The 19419-nt window shown below is 38.7% G+C and overlaps 1 protein-coding gene across 7 annotated transcripts in view; it reads right to left on the reverse strand.

Annotated features, from left to right (window-relative positions):
- The window catches only part of FER (FER tyrosine kinase), a 165385-nt gene that overhangs the window by 81897 nt on the left and 64069 nt on the right, over window positions 1-19419 (reverse strand). For 6 of the 7 annotated variants that reach the window (XR_008210530.1, XM_052700998.1, XM_052701000.1 and 3 more), the window contains one exon: window positions 19204-19393. Coding sequence is in view for 6 of the 7 variants with exons in the window: in XM_052700998.1 (XP_052556958.1) it covers window positions 19204-19393 (190 nt within the window). In the remaining variant the exon portion in view is untranslated. Of the gene's footprint in view, window positions 1-15847; window positions 16046-19203; window positions 19394-19419 lie in introns of those variants that run through there. The other variant, XM_052701004.1, reaches the window with a different exon arrangement.

The raw sequence follows: 19419 nt of genomic DNA on the forward strand, positions 1-19419 counted from the left end.
TTCCTTCTTGCCTTTTTTTTGAAGACCGGGGTGATGTTGGCTATCTTCCAGATATTCTTCTGGAATCTTGTGCCATTATTTTAAATATCACTATTGTAAACTATAAAGAGAATTCTTTTGTACCCTAAAACAGAGCATTTAATTCCCCGTTCTCCTGAAATACTTTTTTCCAAAAAATATTGGTTTGATACAATAAAAAAGAAAACCCACATAATAGAATTCAAAAAACTACACTTTACTCTTACTTCATGTATGTGATGTATGTGCAGTTATTTCCTTTTTAATTAATGTGTTCTTTGCTAACAATAAACTGCAAATATTAATACTAATCAGTTTGAAAGCCAATTTCTGGCACTGCAAAACCATAAGAAACCACTGCCTAAGTTTTTAATTCTGAATAAAGAGTCTTAATCACTGAAATTAGAACACTGAACCAGCGTTTAACCATCCTTAATTCAACATAAATCAGTGACAAGTCCAAGGTGCATGTAATGCAAGTTAGTCCAAAGACTGCACAGTTCTACACCTCTCATTGAGAGGTCTCAATATCATCATCAGCTCTCAACATCAAAGAATCTTTCAGAGAATAATAACAGTAAATATTTTTAACATTGACAAATTTGATTTATCTTTCATAATTTTACCCTTAGGAAATGCCAAGATACTTTAAGCAACATACATCATTTAATTCATGGACAGAGGCCACTAGTCAACAATCTCTTTCCAATTAGCTACAGGTTAACTAAACCATTAATGGTGACAGACTATATCTGTTAGTGCTACAAGGACAACTGCTTCAAAGTTCTGAATGTAGAATCATAGAATCAACTCGGGTTGGAAAAGACCTTCAAGAACATCAAGTCCAATTATGACCTAACCACACTACCCTAACTCTTAATGACCTACTGCTAAATCATGTCCCCGAGCACCACATCCCAACGGTTTTTAAACACATTCAGAGATGGTGACTCAACCTTCTCCCTGAGGAGCCTATTCCAGTGCTTGACAACCCTTTAAGTAAAGAAGTGTTTCCTAATATCCAACCTAAACTTACCCTGGCACAATTTGAGGCCATTTCCCTTCATCCTGTCACCAGTGAGAAAAGACCAACTCTCTCCTGGTAAGCTCCTTTCAGATATTGGAAGAGAGCAATAGAGTCTCCCCTCAGTCTCCTTTTTCCCCACATTTAACAGCCCCAGTTCCTTCAGTCTCTCCTCCTTATTCTCCAAGTCCTTCAGAAGCCTTGTTGCCCTTCTTTGGACCTGCCCCAGCACCTCAATGTCCTTGCTGTACAGAGGTGCCCAAAACTGAACACAGTAACCAAGGTCAGGCCTCACCAGTGCCAAGTACAGGGGCAGTATAACTTCCTTAGTCCTGCTCACCACACCACTCCTGACACAAGCCAGGATGCCAATGGCATTCTTGGCCACCTGGGCATGCTGCTGGCTCATATTCAGCTGACTGTCCATCAGAACACCAAGGTCCCTTTCCATCAGGCAGCTTTCCAGCTTCTCCTCCCCAGGCCTGTAGGGCTGCCTGCGGTTGCTGTGACCGAAATGTACAATCCTCAACTGGGGTTGTTGTGACCAGTGTGCATCCTCAACTAAAAAAACTGCATGTATTACATTAATAGATTTTCATTTTTAGTTTATTCTGCGACTTCTGAATGGGCACCAAAATCTATTAACCTCATACTGAATATACCTATACTACAATCACTGTCAAATGGAATTTAGTTCACAGAATATAATTTAAGCAATGCTTTAATAAAAGAAATTTAAAAAAGAATTGTCTACACAAAAAAAATTTCATTAACAGGATGCAGTCTAATTCTGTTTGCATGCTTGCTAAAAGTTGGATGATCAACTTTTTTCACACATCAGTGTGAATTGAACCAGCAGATTTAACTGTAATTTAGATATTCACTTCTAAGATGACAGGAAAAAAGTGACTAAATATGGGAGAATTCCCCAAAACAAACTCAGTTTTCCTTCTGTTTTACACTAACAATTTCCATTCAACTAATAAGGGCCTACAATCACCAGTCTTTCCTTATCAAAAAGGGTTTTTAAACAAGGTTTAAACAAGCTCCCTCCCATCTCTTTTTAACCTGTACTGTCTTATTAGTTAAGTTCACCAGGGGAAAGTCATGCTTAACCATTCTGGTAGTCTTCTATGATGGAGAGATAGCATTGCTGGAAGAGGGAAAGGCAACCGATGTCATTTAGCTGGACTTGAGCAAGGCCTTTGACATGGTCCCTCACCACATCCTTATCTCCAAATTGAAGGGATGTGGATTTGATGGGTGGACACTCGATGGATAAGAAACTGGTTGAAAGGCCAAAGACAGAGGGTGGTGATCAATGGCTCTATGTCCAGGTGGAGGCTGGTTACGAGAGGCATCCCCCAGGCGTCTGTCCTGGGACCAGCGCTCTTTAGCATCTTTATCAATGATGGAATCGAGTGCACCCTCAGCAAGTTTGCTGATGACACCAAGCTGAGTGGTGCAATTGACTCAGTGGAAGGAAGGGACTTGAGAGGTGGGCCTGAGTGAACCTAGTGAGGTTCAACATAGCAAAGTACAAGGTTTTGCACTTGGGATGGAGGAGTCCAAGGCATTTATACAGACTGGAAGGAGCAGCCCTTGAGAGCAGTCCTGCAGAGAAGCAACTGGAGGACCTGATGGATGAAAACTTAACATGAGCCAGCAGTATGGTCTTGCAGCTCGGAAAGCAAAGGGCATCCTGGGCTTCACTAGAAGAGGAGCAGCCAGCAGGGACAGGGAGGTGATTGTTCTCTTGTGAGGCCTCATCTGGGTTACTGCATTCTGGTCTGGAGCCCCCAGTACAAAAAAGACAGGCAGCTGTTGGAGAGGAGAGCCACAGAGATGATCAGGGGACTGGAGCACCGCTCTACAAAAACAGGCTGAGGGAGCTGGGCTTGTTTAGCCTGGAGAAAAGAAGGCTGAGGAGTGACCTCATTGCAGCCTTTCAGTACCTAAATGGAGCCTACAAACAAGAGGGGAGTCAAACCTTCACAAGGGTAGATAATAGCAGGACAAGGGGAAATGGTTATAAGTTGAGGGAGGGAAGATTTAGGTTGGCTGTCAGGGGGAAGTTCTTTACAGAGAGAGTAGTGAGGCAACAGGCTGCCCAGAGAGGTTGTGGATGCCCCGTCCCTGGAGGTGTTCAGGGCCAGATTGCATGGGGCCCTGGGCAGCCTGGTCTGGTATTAAATGTGGAGGCTGGTGGCCCTGCAGGTGGCAGAGGGGTTGGAGATTCATCATCCTTGAGGTTCCTTCCAACCTGGGCCATTCTGTGATTAAGTCAAAGTGGTATTTTAAGCCTGGTTTCTGAGTAAAATGTTAACAGAGCTGTTTTTCAGTCATCTTTAACACAGCCACAATAGATTTTGAATCTCTTGGCCAAAGCCCTCAGAATTCAGTAAACAATTTAATAGGCAAAAGGATTATTTCAGGATATTAAGTTCCTTAAAAAACTGAAGGAAACCCAACAGGGAGCACAGACTCTCTGAAACAAAATGAATTTTGTTTCAACAGAACTCATTCCAGAATTAACACCAGGTAACTGACCAACCAGCACAACCACGCTGTCTATGCCATATGTCCCAGATACACTCACAACACACATCACACCACTATTTCACTAACAAACTTGAGAAGGACACTGGGAAGAAATTAAGAATTCAGCAACAGGGATTGTTATAAAGAGCCTTGAGTCCTATGGAACAGCATGCTTGCTAATATACACAATTGCAGCTACTAAGAAGTATTAACTGATTCAGTTTCCCTTTAGCTGGAATTAATTACTTTCTGAGATATAAGCAAAATGGCAGCATATTTGTTTTTTCCTTTATTTTACACTAGACCAGCTTTATTAAAAAGAAAACTAATCCCTGGGCTATAATAATTTATGCAGACTGAATTACTGCAGAATAAATTATACTTTACCATTATATACACATTAAAATAAATACTGTCTGTACAGAACACTTATTTCTTCAACAGTGTTTAAATGAACCTATGGCATAAGAGCAAATGAAAGAATAAATAAAGAAAAACGCACTGGCTAATACTTTCTTTATTGAACTAGCCACACTTCTAACTTTCCAGGAAGAATTAATACCACCAGACTTGGGACTGACACTTAGAGAAGGAAATTTCCAGACAGTGGACAAGTAAACCTATCATATTCCAACCATGTTCACAAGAATGATGCAAGTTTGACTGATAATTTTCCATATGGAATATAAAAATTAATTTTACAAATGTGACTTCTTGTCATTATCACTGGTAAATAATGCAAAGCATTAGTGCTCTTATTTTTACAGATTTTGTAATATTAATTAAGCAGTTACTGAGGCACTGATTGACATCAGCTACTTGTAATCATAAGACCAGAATACTGTCATATTCTAAAAGCAATCAATTTTGGAAGCAGCCATGTTACATTTCTACTACCACGAAATAAGGAATGCTTGAAACACTCTTCCCAGTTGTATACACCTCAGCTATCTTTATCATTCCAGTTACCTTTTCCCATTTCTAATGGTCTAAAATATTACCCCTACCCTTCTAAAGTAATGCCTCAGTAGAAGACAATCTCTGGCACGCCTACTTTCCTTTTCTTTTTTTTTCCTGACAAGATGCAGACAGAAAAAAAAGTGTAAGAGCTCACAAAGAATTGCAGGACTCAGTTCAGTTGAAAACCACAAGTAAAGCACTCACTCTTGTGTCTGACCATTTCCTTACATAGGAGATACATAAAGCAGAGTTGTTTTTGTTTTTGTTTTTTTAATGTTTTTTAAATGCTTGTTCACTTAGAAGTTTGTTGTCTTTTTTTTTCCAGTAGACCTGTGGCCATGCATTACAGCTGTTAGCATCCCATGGGCAAAAATCTCCCATTTGCCAAGCATGCTGTTCTTTCACTAGGCAAAAATACTGCAGATTTTAGAGTGCATGCGAAATAATACAGTACACCCAGAGGTGTGACAATCAAAATGGCAAGGTCATCTTCACAGCACTATTTTGAATTAATGTGGGCGGGATATAAGAGTAAGACAAAAAATTTGTTTAAATTGAACTGCATAATGTAAAAGCCCAAAAAAGTCTTTTTAGCTGGAAGAGTCCAAAGAAATAGCTGCATCTCAAACATTATTAGGAAAGAAGAATAATATATACTCTCTTTAGATAGGCAAGAAAATAACAAGCTATAATAAAATTTAAGATAAGAGTATTAATTCTACTGGGGGGACAAGCAAATAGTGTTACTATCTCAATCAAAGAGTAGAAGATTAGCAGTAAGAAACAACTTATAATGCAGCATACACTGAATACTGCAAAAAAGTCTGGCCAGACACAAATACAAATAAACAAGTTTGTATACAAATTTGTTTATCAACAAATACATTTGGTGATACAAATAGGGCAATATTTTAATACAAAGAAAGGCCTACTTAATATTCCAGATATAAACTAATGGCATAGATACAGAAGATGATGCTGGCTTGCAAGTAAAAGCAGAAAAGCTTCAGACGAAAAGTAAAGGAAATATGATAAGGACTCCCCAACTGAAAGAAAAGAACCATGCTCCCACAAAAAAAAAAAAAAAAAAAAAAAAAAGAGATTACAACTGGAAGAACACAATCAGCAATATCTAAAAGATGAGCATGACAATATTTGTTCTGAGGCTTGATAAGGGAATTGGTCCTCACAGATTTTGATAAAAATTATTTCAGAAAGGTACTGGAGAACTAAGAGGAAACTAGACTGGTAGAATTCTTTGTAATTATTGCAAATGGTATGTTCAGTAAACATACAGATATAAGAGAGACATTAGAAGTTCCTGCAAGAGCAGTTAACATGCTCTTATTTATGTGAAATGAATGCTAGCTTCATTTCTGCTTTAAATATGTGATTTCTCTGATGAAGAAAGTGTCAGAACAATATTCATCTTAAGGCCTCAAACACAGATATGGTGGAAAATAATTAAAATTTTTTGTCTTAGAATGCTACAGATATCTAGCATGAGAATGAAGTTTTGTGATTTATAAGCAGGAGTTCTTCAAAAAACCTCTAGAGAGAGGGTCATTTTCTGAAAGTGATAGTCTGCATTAGTCACTTCAGCAGAGATGTTATTTAGGAGTTCTGGAAAACATGCAATACGCTTAGCATGTAACAGTCACTCTGGCCTGTTTACTGATATGCAGATATACTCATGGCAAAACCTTTAAGACGAATGCCTTCTCTACTGATACTAACACTTACTGATCATTCATAATTTCATGAAATGAGTGGTAAATGTTGGCACATCAAAAACCTGAACATGCCTTGAAATCTTGAAGCCAAAACACTGAAAGATTTCTCTTCCTCCTACCCCACCCCTCTCACCCATGACAGAACTGGGTATCTCGGAAAAGCTAAATGTACAAAATCAGAATTGTTCATTCTGTACAAACAGAATCTGATATTTTGAACCACTCATATGGCCATATATTCCAGACAGAATCAGTTGCTGACTGCACAGAAGTTGATTGTCCAAGCTCAGCAGACCAGAAGAACTTCCAGAGGAATAATGATTTGCATTATCTTATTTTGTCATTGTATATATCTAGACTTGGGGGCAGCACTGTGCAGAGCTATGAAATATAACAAAGTTATCAAAAATTAAAGCATTTTAAGCTAATTAAAAATACCCTAAGTACGCAGTGAAACTAATTAAGCAACTCAGCTATTCAAAAATCATTCACAAATAAGCTAGTATTCTCAGTTTTAAATAACAGTAACATCTTCCAAAGCAGCACACGTAATACATAACTGATGCACACATATTGTAAAACTCCACACCAGATGTAAATTAATGTTCCACCTTCCAAATTGAGTTGTAGCTTAAAAAGCAAAAAACTGCCAGCATGAAATTTGAGAACAGCTCATTTGGAGATGAAATATACTTTCCAGGTTGTACCAGAATCCTGGTGGCCTGTAAGAAAAGGGCAGTGATAACTTCCCAGAGCATTTCCTCATCCTCTAAAGACTTGAAATGTTAGAGCAGACTGTATCAAATGTGAAGTTCTTACATGGTAGAGTCATGGAAGGATTCTCCTTAATTTTTTTCAGCTGCTTACTGAATTTTTATAAAATTTGGCAATAAAACATCACAATGAATAACATGATCAAATACAGAAACTTCCCAGAGAGATTTCCACACTGGGAAATGTTGGTGCTGTCCAGAACTAAAATGAAGATCCCACGCAGTCTGATACCACAAAGCTCATGCCTCTGAGGAAGGAGCTGGATCAAATGGCCTTCCTGAGTTCTCTTCAAATCTACATTCTGCAGTTCTACAATATTCAGGAAGTGGACATCAGATTACACAAATTCTATGTTACTCTCTATTTCTGTTTGGTTTTTTTTGTTTGTTTTTTTTTGTTTTGTTTTGTTTTCCCCTGATAATTTCTAGCATACTTACTGATTTTGAATGTGAAATAAATAGTGACCTGATATTTCCAGGTATGTTTAGAGCCTGTTTGGAAAGGTAACCTAAAGTTCATTACTAGCATATGTGAAACAGAGAACTGTTGCTACAATCAGTTTGGAAAAACGTAACTACACAATATGAAATTACTATCAAAAGACTATTAGCAATAATTCATACAAAATATAACATGAAAAAATATTCTCAACTTCTCATTAGAAAATACAAACTTTATTTCCAAAGAAGCTTTCCTCCTCTTGAGATTACTTATCACAAAATCATAGGAGTTGTTAAGAGACCATTTAGTTCAACCCTGTGGTAAAGTAGCTCCCATGCAGTAGGTTGCACAGGAAAGCATCCAGGTGGGTTTTGATATCTCTAGAGAAGGAGACTCAATTACCTCTCTCACTAGGTTGTTCCAGTGCTCCATCATCCACAAAGTAATTTTATTTTTTTTAATGCTCATAAGGAACTTCGTGTGCTCCAATTTGTCCCCACTGCTCATTGTACCATCACTCAGCATCAATAAAAGAAACCTGGCAGGATTCACATGACCCCTAGCCTTTAGATATCTATATGCACTGGTAAGATGCCCCTCAGTCTTTCCCAGGTTAAGCAGTGAGAGGTCTCTCAGCCTTTCCTCATAAGGCCCCTAATCATCACTGCAGCTTGGACCCCCTCTGAGTTTCCCATCTTTCTTGATCTGGTGAGTCCAATAAGTGGACACAGTACTCCAGATGCGGCCCCTCTAGGACAGAGCAGATGGGAAGAATCATCTCCTTCAACCTGCTGGTCACATACTTCAATGCATCCCAGAATACCACTGGCCTTCTTGGCCACACTGGCACACTGCTGGGTCATGGTCAACCTGCTGTACACCAGGACCACCCAGGTCCTTCTCTGCATGTTAGATCCTAACCTGTACTGATGCATGTACTTGCTTTCCCTCAGGTGTAGGATTCCATGCTTGCCCTTGTGGAACCTCAAGAGGTTCGTCTCCACCCAGCTCTCCACTCTGCGCAGGTCTTGATGAACAGCAGCACAGCATTCTAGTGTGTCAGCCACTCTTCCCAGCTTTGTATCATCAGTAAACTTGCTGAGGGTGCATTCTTTCTACCCAGGTCACTGATGACAACGTAAAACAAGACTGGACCCTCTACCAAACCCTGAGGAATACTGACAGCTACAGTCTTCCACCTAGATTCCTCTGCTTACATATGCAGATATGTTCAGAGACATATCAGGTTTGAATCAAACTGAAGTGAAAGCAGGATAAAGATGGGGGAAAAGCAGGAAAAATAAGCAATTACGAAAATATAAATCATAACTTTCATGCAAAACAACTGCTCCACAGTTATCACAATCATTAATGGTTCAACAGACACTAGACAGCTGTTTTTATTGGTTCAGAAAAACAAGTTGTTTAATGATCTTTTTAATTGCTGAACCAAGAGGTAGGCAAAATACCTGGAAATGAAAATATGAAAAACTTCAGTAGATTTTACTTAGCAAAGTTTTACATTTGAGCCCTAGAAAATTAAGTTCTAAAAAAAGTAACAGAATGCTTTGACCTGTTGATTTATTCTGAATGACAATTGGAATTGAATGTAGAGTTAAACTGTATAGATTGTACTATATATTCAGTTTTAATTAGAGTATGTAAGGACCAATTATTTAAGCTACATATGAAATGTCAGCAAAATGTCACCTTCATCCTCAAAATAATTAGTAACTCTTTCTAACACACAAACATATATTAGAGGACTTTACAGAAGCAGACTACCCTTTAATGGTGGCTAGCAATAGCATTTTTAAAGACAAAGGAAATTTTAATTATTATATACAAAACAGTCTGTCTATTTTTAAAAAAACAATTTTGATTTCACCCAATTATCACCAAGAACATCAACCGTGCCTCTGGGAAGAAAACGCTTAACATATATCATCTAAGCTGAGGCACTGCAACCTTCCCTGGTAGCTTTGTGGAAAAGTAAACTAACCAAACAGCCTTTTGCAAGGCAGCTAGAGAGGTCAAAGAATAAGCACAGAATGGCTTCGGCTGGAAGGGACCTCAAAGATCATCCACTTCTACCTCTTCTGCCGTGGCCAGGGTTGCAAACTGCTACATAAAGCGCTAGATTGTTCTGCTTAGGGCCTCACCTAGCCTCCAGGGACAGCGTGTTCACAGCCTCTGCGGGCAGTATGTTCCAGCACCTCGCCACACTCTCTGCGAAAAATTTTCCCAACACTGAAGTAAATCTGCCCTCCTTTCATTTAAAACCATTTCTCCTTGTCTATCACTATCTACCTGTGTAAAAAGTTGCTTTCCCTTCTGTTTATCATCTTGCTTTGATTATTAGAAGGCCATAATGAGGTCTTCCCAAGTGAAGAAGCCCAGCTACTTTACACTGTCTTCACAGGCTGGGTGTTCCAGCCCTCTGGTCATCCTCATAGCCCTTCTCTGGATCCTTCCCAGAAGATTCACATCTTCCCTAAAATGGGAGCCCCAGAACTGGATGCAGTATTCCAGATGGGTCCATGAAGCTCGCGACAGAATACCTGCTTTGCTTAATAGAAGTGTTTCTATACCACCAATTTCTAGCATACCTCCTTCAACTGACTGAACAATGATACCAAGCAAAACAGAACTGATATCAGTAAATGCAATTTAAGAAACCAATTCAGATTTGTGAAGGCTTACTGCCAAATCTGGAATTAATACATAGCTCTGGAAAACAAAGGCCCAATGCTAATAACTCCAGTATATCAGGAAAAATATGAGGCAAAACTGGAATTTAATCCTACCAAAAAATCAGTACGTAAATGCACAGATGTGAATTGTCCCCGATTTCAACACTGTTATTAATCAATAATACTGCTATTAACTTGATGTATAATTATTTTGTTAATTCTTCTGTTTTCACTTTACTGGTTTGAAATCATTAAAATGATGCCAATTTGAGTCTGTAGAGCATTTGCAATGCCAAAAGGGAATACAGTCATAACATGATCCTGCTCTTCCTTGCTTTCCACTGTTACACCACAGTAATAGAGACCTGAATATGCACACAAGACAACTCTAGCTATCATCCTGTCTAAATAAATGAACAATCTAAAACAGACTACAGTAAATAGCCCTGGTTTTACTGCAGTACCTTGTGTTCATGAAAATTAGAAAACCTAAATTGTTTCATGTCCTCTTGCAGCTCATCATTCAAAAATACTATGATGATGTATTAGCTGTTGGTCAAAGTCAACATCTGCCAGTCACAATCTCGCTCAACATTCTGGCTACGGAGCTGCTTTCCCTGCTTCCAAACATTTTCATCCTCCTAGGCCAGATATAGATTTTAACCTAGAATCCACAGTTTATCGTTCAGCAGGTACATATAAACCTGTTTACTTCCTTGCTAATAACATCAGAATAAGCAATCAGTGAACCAAGTGAGATTTCATGAAAGTGACTTGAAGTGTCAAGAACATAAATTTTAGAACAGCAGAAAGCTGAACATATATTAGAGAACAAAACATTAAAACAATATAAATCTTGCAAAGCAAACTAACAGTGAAGAAGTTTTTTATTACCATCATCTAAAAGTTACAGTCTGTCAGAGAGGTATTAAAAGCACAGACACTTTAATAGCTAGAAGTGCATGTGCATCCACAAACCATTTAATACTAACACTTTCTCAATGGAAGTATAAAGTTTTAGATAATCAGCAGACAGCTTAACTTCTAAAAAAAGTCTATGTGTAATGTGTCAAACTGACAAATACTACTTAATTATGAAAGTAACTTCATTATAAAATTTGAATTAATAAATACAGTTGGAATAATCTCTACTGACATATGTTCACAAGAGCCATCAAAACAAGGCAATTTAAAAAGTTTAAAGACTGCTGTATGAGCTAATAATACAAAGACAGAGGCAAAGAACCTCTAGCTACAACAAGCTACATTCAGCATAAACAGTTTTACAGTGCAGCTGGCTGAAGGACCAAGCTATACATACAGTGCTCCACACAATGGATTTAGCAGACTAATTCAGATGTAGCACAACTCTGCAACATGTTTATGTAAGATCAAGATTGCTGAGACTCTATTCCTTCTGGTCTCTGCAGTGGTTAATAGCTGGTACAAACAAATTACACATGCCACATGCACACACCATCACACCTCTAGAAAGCAGCACATGCCAAAGAACATCACCTGGAACTGATTTTCACTAATCACAAACTTAACAGTCAAAGGTTTGTAATAACTCTATGTACTCTCAGAAGCATTATCACTGACTTCAATAATTAGGGCCTTTTCAACCAGATATGGAAAAAAAAAAAAGAAGAGAGAACAGAAAGAAGAAAAAAAAAAAAAAGAAAAGAGAGACAATACATAGCAGGCAAACTCTGTCACTGCTTTTCTCCGAGTTCCCTGAAGGCTATGAAAAGTTGATGATTACACTACATCAGTCCAATCACTATGAAAAAGATTTAAGAAGCCAATAACAATTCCAGCAGAGAATTACTAATTTCCTCTCAACACACACAGAATCATCCAGAAACTTACAGTGGATACTAACATGTGACTCCTGTTCAAACCAAATCTTCTGTATAAAACGTTCCTTATTGCAGGGATGATTTTGAATGAAATTACACATCCCCCAGGGGTATGCAATGCTGCAACACTGGAATGAAGGCTTCTTCCTTAAGGAATACTGATAGCTCTTGAACTATTTTTGACAGTTAAGGAGAAGCACATACATTCTCCTTTTTTCAGAAACAGTACAGTAATTCACTATGTAAAATACTCTGAACAAGCTACTTTCATCAATTCCTTCCAAAGTTCATTCACATTTCTAATTTTCCCCTTCCTCAAGAAAGTTTTTCGCTCAACATTTTTTTCCTTTTTTTTCCCCCAGATAATATGCTGACCTTAAGAAACATGCAAGAGTTGCTCTGAAAGTACTGACTCCTATTTTATTATGTTAGCCCATAATGTCAGAGGCAGATGTTGGTGGTACGGCAGTAGAGATTGAAACTTCCCCACCAATACTCCATTATATTTTGTTACTGCATGGCAGATGGCAACAGAGGGGCATCTGACATGGAAGTACGTGTGAAGCAAAGATGTGTCACTGAACGCCTCCTCTTCGTGGAAAAAATTGCACCCTTTCATTGATACTTGATGAATGTTTACAGAGACACAGTGGATGTGAACACCATGAGGTGATGAATGGCATTTCAGCAGTTGAGAAAGTGCATCACCTTCACTAGTACAAAATCTATGAAATTGACATGAAGGCTTGTCTTTACTGCCAGGGAAAATGCCTAACTAATGGCAGCCACTACATTGAAAAACAGTGTTTCATAAATTAAGTAAATAATAATGTTCCTGTGCTCTTTATATCTATTGCAGTTTTCATAGAAATATACAGGAGACACTACTTCCAGAGCAAACTATGTATAATTCCATTCCTAGTCTACCAAAATATTACTGCCAGATATATACTACCAAAATATTATTGCCAGATTAATCTTTCACTTCAGAAATTTCCAGGTATGTTCAGTAGAAAGAACTTCAGAGTTCTACATTATCTCTTATCTCTTAAATTCTCAGTCAGTAACATCCACCACTCAGGACAAAGCACGATGTGATTTATCTGTCTCTTACCTTAGTATATCTCTGTGGATTGCCCTTTCTTTGATGCATGCCCATCAGGTAAAGGATTTATAAAAAGAAGAAAATGGAACTAGAACATACCTTTACAGCAAGAAGAACATACATAGTTCACGCTCACCTGCTATGACCATATGAAATTTGGAACATTTTTCCTTCATTTTAATTTCTGTCTGTGAGCCAAAAACACAAGTCCCACTACCAAGCTTAAAAAGCAGCCCAAAGCAAAAATCATTAAGCTGAACTTCAGCTGCCCAGGAATCCAACAGCTGCTTATGTACAAGTCTCACATAAATTAATAGGCACAATTTCTAAAAGATGACTACACTGTCAGTGCTTCTTCTGCTGTTAAATAAGAAAGAGGCTAAGGGTATCAATGTTGCATAGACTTACACAGGTCCTGTTTCCATTTACAATCTCAAAATAATGTTGTAGAAGTCTGCAAGTAACTGTGAACAACTCCTGACAACCCCTTCCTAACACATGGACTCTATGTAAATCTTGAGCTAGCAGCAAGATTCATGCAAGATAACTCCTTCATCCCTTTGAATGACTTGCATGTTGCTTTCATCTTCTTAAGATGCAGCAGGCTGAGGACCCCAATAGCACCCTGTCCCTTCAACTTGACTATCTGGTCACGTGCAAGATTACTACCACTCTCCTCCCACTTCTAAAGTGCTTTGAAGCTCTGTCAATGAACCCAGATAGCTCCAGGGGCAATATTTTTTTCCCCCCCTCTATGGCCTAGGTGGACCCCATCAGCAACCATCGAGCCAGGCACTAAGTAAACCACCCCACAGAACATAGATAATGTGTGCTACATTTCTACAGCCTTATAATACAATACCTAAAACTCATCTCATGATGCACCTTTAATCACATACTCACTTCCTGTAAACTTTCTTCAAAATCTGCACAGTCAGAAAGACCCATACAATGGAATAGCATTACAGCAGATGTAATGACAGGGAAACTAACACAACAGAAAGATGTCAGAAACAAAAGTGCTCACCCATCTCTGAAAATCTAGACACACAAAAGAAACTCCACAAGGAAGGCTCTCCTTGTGGCAATCAGCCCTTAAATGAGGTCTAAGAGAGAGAAGGAGTCAGACTCCACCCCTTTGAGTCACACAGCTGAATTGCCTTCACCTGTGCACCCAGGGCTGACTGGGTCCTTTCCCCAGGTGCTCAATCAGTGGTTCAGGCCATGAACTCAACAGTTCCTACACATATCTACATAGTTGACTTAGAAAAATTCAGAACTCATAAACTGATTAAAACTTGCTGATTTCAATTTTAGTGATGTATGGGAACTGTTGATCACAGCCTGAACCTCTGATTGACCACCTGAGGTAAGCAGTGATTCAGCTGCGGGAGCACAGGTGAAGGCAATTCACCTGTGCTACTGGAAGGGGTAGAGCCTGGCTCCACCTCTCCTAGATCCCATTTAAGGGCTGACTGCCACTAAGGAAGGATCTCTTTCTGGAGATTTGCTCCTCATGGAATTTGTTACAAATCTACAACACCAGTGAGCATTTTTCATTTATTATCTTTCCACTGTGATAAGCCTACTTGGACTAACCTCTATACACCTATTGATTGTACAAGTGAGAATCCTAAAAACACTTGTCTCAAATTCTCAGTGTTGATCACACTGTTAAAAGGAGCACGGACTCACAAAATCTGGAAAACAGCGACTGGAATACAGTGCTCTTTCTTCTGTGTCTTTGTTTGTTTGTTTTAATATGTACCACAAATAATTTTCACCAGAAGCTAGCATATCTAACTTTTAAAGCAATCACTGAGACCAGAATCTCTGAAGCCTTTTAAACAGTAAAACTAATCATAAATGCTGTGAAATTTCATATTTTTTTTTCCTTTTGGATACATACCTCAGCTACAACAGATATAATAGGAATTCAGAAGTGTTAAATCTCATGCTAATACATGTCTACTCTTACTTACTCTACTACACACAGCGCAAAGGACAACACTGTCCTACAATGATGCACTGATAATTCATTGATAGTGCAGGTGCCTCCCACACTGGCAACCGAATTCAACCAGAAATCCTTTAATGAGCACATGCAAAATGTGTAGCAACTTTGCACAGCTGCTCCTTAAACAGCAAAGCTGTGCAGGCTTTTTGATTAGCTTACATGCTAATGTTTTCCTACACCACTGTTATATTTTACCATGCTAATGTTTTCCTACACCACTGTTATATTTTACCATCTTTAAAAAACAACAGGTAAAATAACAGATAACAAAAAAACAAAGCACCACTTCAGACTGTTTAATGTTAGAAAAAGAGAACGTACATTTCTATGTCCCATCTAATTTTTTTAAACATAGATGATGAAACTTTTTTAAACAATGATGAAAAATGATGACTATTCAGTCACAACCGGTGTTTTGGCTTAAAAGCTTGAGCTCCACCTGCTGACAAGTTTTTCCAGATTACAGAGCCAGAGTACCGAGTCTTAGTTTTACCAATGGTTACAGCATAATGCAAAATCATAGAATCAGAAAGCTTGGAAAAGACCTCCAAGACCATCTTGTCCAACCATCCACCTGCTAGCAATATGTGCCATTTCACCATGTGCCTTACAACATCTAAACGTATCTTGAACATCTCCAGGGACAGTGACTACATGAACTACAATTACGCTGAAATAGCATAATTGCTGTATTCTACTTAAAAGACAGGTAGTTCTCAGGAAAAAAAAAAACAAAAAAACACCAAACCCAAAAACCTCTAGAATACTGTTCTGTACTGTCACAGTAACTCTTTCTACCATATAAGGATACGGGAAGACATACATTACTGTGGCATACCAATTTTCTAGTCAACACTGATTTTCTCAATGTAACCACCTAAAATGAAACGCAAACCACTGCTGCACATTTCAGTAAGTTATACTTGCACTGCAAAGCTCCAATTATTGTCAATACTTCTATTTCTAATCAGAAGATTAAATAATACTAGAGTTTTCTTGTTATTTTCTGTTTTAATTGTAGACTATTGTCACATGCTTAAAATAGCAAGTGAAATATACGTACACTAAGACAAGTGACAGACAATGCATTCATTGACTAAACACTGATAATCTAGCAGAAGCTTCCAGTTAAATTTTGTGACAGTGACATAATCTTTAAAAATTTTGATACTTCATTTTGATACATCATTTTGGCATAAATACAGTTGCTTTACTAGAAATAACAATCTATTTCACAGTATTTATCTCCTTCCAGTAGACAGTAGAGATGAATCAGAAACATAGGAAGTTTCAAAACAAAATACAGGTTACCTAACTCTATCTACAAAATCACATAAAACAGTGTTTCAGAGCCAGGCTACTTGTGAGAGTCATACAATGCTATTACTCATTCTAAGAGATGAAAAACAAAACAATTTGAAAAAACTACTCCCTTTTGATACTGGCTCCATTTATGTGGCAACAAATAAATGCTTTATATAAAGCAGTATGCAATTTTAAACTTAAAATAACCCCAAACATACAAAAACCTCAACATGCACTCACAACATAAACCAAACAAAAAATTAGTCATTACTAGGAAAACAATTTTCAAATCACACATTTACAACAAATTTTTCAAGAAGAGCAAATAAGTACAATCAAATGTAATATCACTCTACATTTAGATTACACAGACTTCAAGACTTCAGACTTCAAACTCTTCAGGGAACTGCTTGGCAGGGTGACGCGGGCTAAAGCCCTGGAGGGAAGAGGGGCCCAAAAAAACTAGTCAGTGTTCAAGGACCACCTCCTCCAAGCCCAGAAGCAGTGCATCCCAAGAAAAAAAGACAGCAGGCAAGGACACCAGGAGGCCTCCATGGATCAGTGAGAAGATTGTGAACTTAATTAAGCACAAAAAGAAAGCCTTAGGGAGGGGAAGCAGGCAGGCCAGAGAAGACATGGGCCCAGAAGGAAACTGGAGAACTGGACACAAGGGATACAGAGAAAGCTGAGGTGCCCAATACTTCCTTGCCTCAGACTTCACTACCAAGTGTCCTAGCTGCACCACTCAAGTTACAGAAAGTAAAGGTATGAACCTGGACAAGGAAAATCTGCCTACTGTAAATGAAGATCAGGTTCGAGGCCATCTAAGAAGCTGAAGGTGTACAAGACCATGGGACCTGATGAGATTCATCCATGGGTTCTGAGGGAACTGGCAGATAAAGTTGCCAAGCCACTATCCATCAGATTTGAAAGGTCATGGCAGCCTAAAAGGGGAAACATAACCCCCATTTTCAAGAAGAGGAAAAAAAGAAGATCCAGGGAACTACAGGCCAGTCAGTCTAATCTCTGTGCCTAGCAAGATCATGGAGTGGATCCTCCTGAACACATGGAAAATAAAGATGAGGTGATTGGTGGTAACCAACATGGCTTCAACAGGGGCAAGTCAAGCCTGACATCCTGGTGGCATTCTACAATGGAGTTACAGCATCAGTGGATAAATAATTGGCGTCATCTACCCAGACTTTTGCAAAGTGCACGAGACCGTTCCACATGACATCCTGGTCACCAAACTGGAGAAAAATGGATTTGATGGACGGACCACTCGCTGGATAAGGAATTGGCTGGATGGCTGCACTCACAGTGTTAGTGGTCAACAGCAGTGATGAATGGCATTCCTCATGGACTGGTGCGAGGACCAGTGTTATTTAACATCTGTGTAGGTGACGTGGACAGTGGGATCAAGCATACCTCCAGCAAATTTGCAGACGACAACAAGCTGAGAAGTACAACTCACATACTAGAGGGAAGAGATGCTATCCAGAGGGATCTAGACAGGCTTGAGACATGGGTGCATGCTAACCTCATGAAGTACAACAAGGCCACGTGAAAGGTCCTGCATTTTGGTTGAGGCAATCCCAAGCACATGCAGGTTGGGGAAAAAACAGCTTGAGAGAAGCTCTCAGGAGAAGGATTTGCGAATGTCAGCTGATGAAAGAGTCAACATGAGCTGCCAATGAGTGCTTGCAGCCCAATCCAATTCTACCCTGAGCTGCACCAAAAGAAGAGCCAGCCCCAGCAGACTGAGGCAGGTGATCCTGCCCTCAATGCTTGTGAGGCCTCACCTGGAGTTTATAATCCAGTGGAGGGGAATAAACTTTTTACAAGGCTAGACAGAAATACGACAAGGGGGAATGATTTTAAGGTCAAGGAGGGAAGGCATAGACTAAACGACAGGGGGAAGTTCTTCACAGAGGTGAAGGTGCCCAGTGAGGCTGTGGATGCCCCATCCCTGGAGGTGTTTAAGACCAGGTTAGATGGAACCCTGGGCAACCTGGTCCAGTTACCAAATCTGGAGTTTGGTAGCCCTATCTCTGGCAGGGGAGTTGGAAATCTATGATCCTTGGTGTCCCTTCCAACCCAAGCCATTCTATGATTCTATGATTACTATCTCAACACAACTGCATATAATTAAGAAAGGGAAGTCCAGAAGTTTATTTTTATTATAAACAGCCATCTAAAATTAAGAGGCCATTTAAAAATAAGCTGCAAGGAATCGAGTGTTAGCAAGTAAGAGTTAAAAGAAATGATTACAGTACGTGAAGTTAATTTTTCAGTGACATAATGTATGCAGTATTCCAACAGCTTTTATCTGTTAGTTTTCTGTCTACAACTGCGAACATATTGCTTCAACAAAGCCAACAAAATTGTCAATAACTCATACTCATGTTTATTAAATCTATTTAAAGATTTACACTTTTAATTGTAAAACAATGTAATGAGAAGTTAAGTCTCTAGGGTGCAGGAGGCCAAATTAAGTCTGCAGATATACGAAGAGTAATGTAAATTACTGCAACTTAAAAATAAATAAATAAATAAATAAACAGATAAATAAATAAATAGAACCACACAACTGAATTGTTTTTCCAACTAGTCAGTTTTGGAAAATGTAAAGAGAAGTTAATTCACACCAGTCATCCATTTATGTGTCATGAATTGCTGATCTAAGGAACAATATATGATAGTAAGACTGTATAATTCAGTAAAGCTTACCATAGAAGTGACTGATCTGGCATCTTCTTCATAATTCACTACAGGTGGTGGTTCTTTCCCATCGTTCTCTTGCACTTTTTGTTCCAGTAGTTCTTTCTGTGCTGCAAATTTTGCCTCAGAGCATCTTAATTGCTGAACAGTTTGCTTAAGTTCTTCCAGTGCTTGCTTTTGGCTCAGCAAAAGAACAATACTGAAAAGAAAATTAACTTTAAAATG

This window comes from Tympanuchus pallidicinctus, unplaced genomic scaffold, assembly GCF_026119805.1.
Source record: "Tympanuchus pallidicinctus isolate F22 unplaced genomic scaffold, pur_lepc_1.0 scaffold4, whole genome shotgun sequence".
Lineage (NCBI taxonomy): Eukaryota > Metazoa > Chordata > Aves > Galliformes > Phasianidae > Tympanuchus > Tympanuchus pallidicinctus.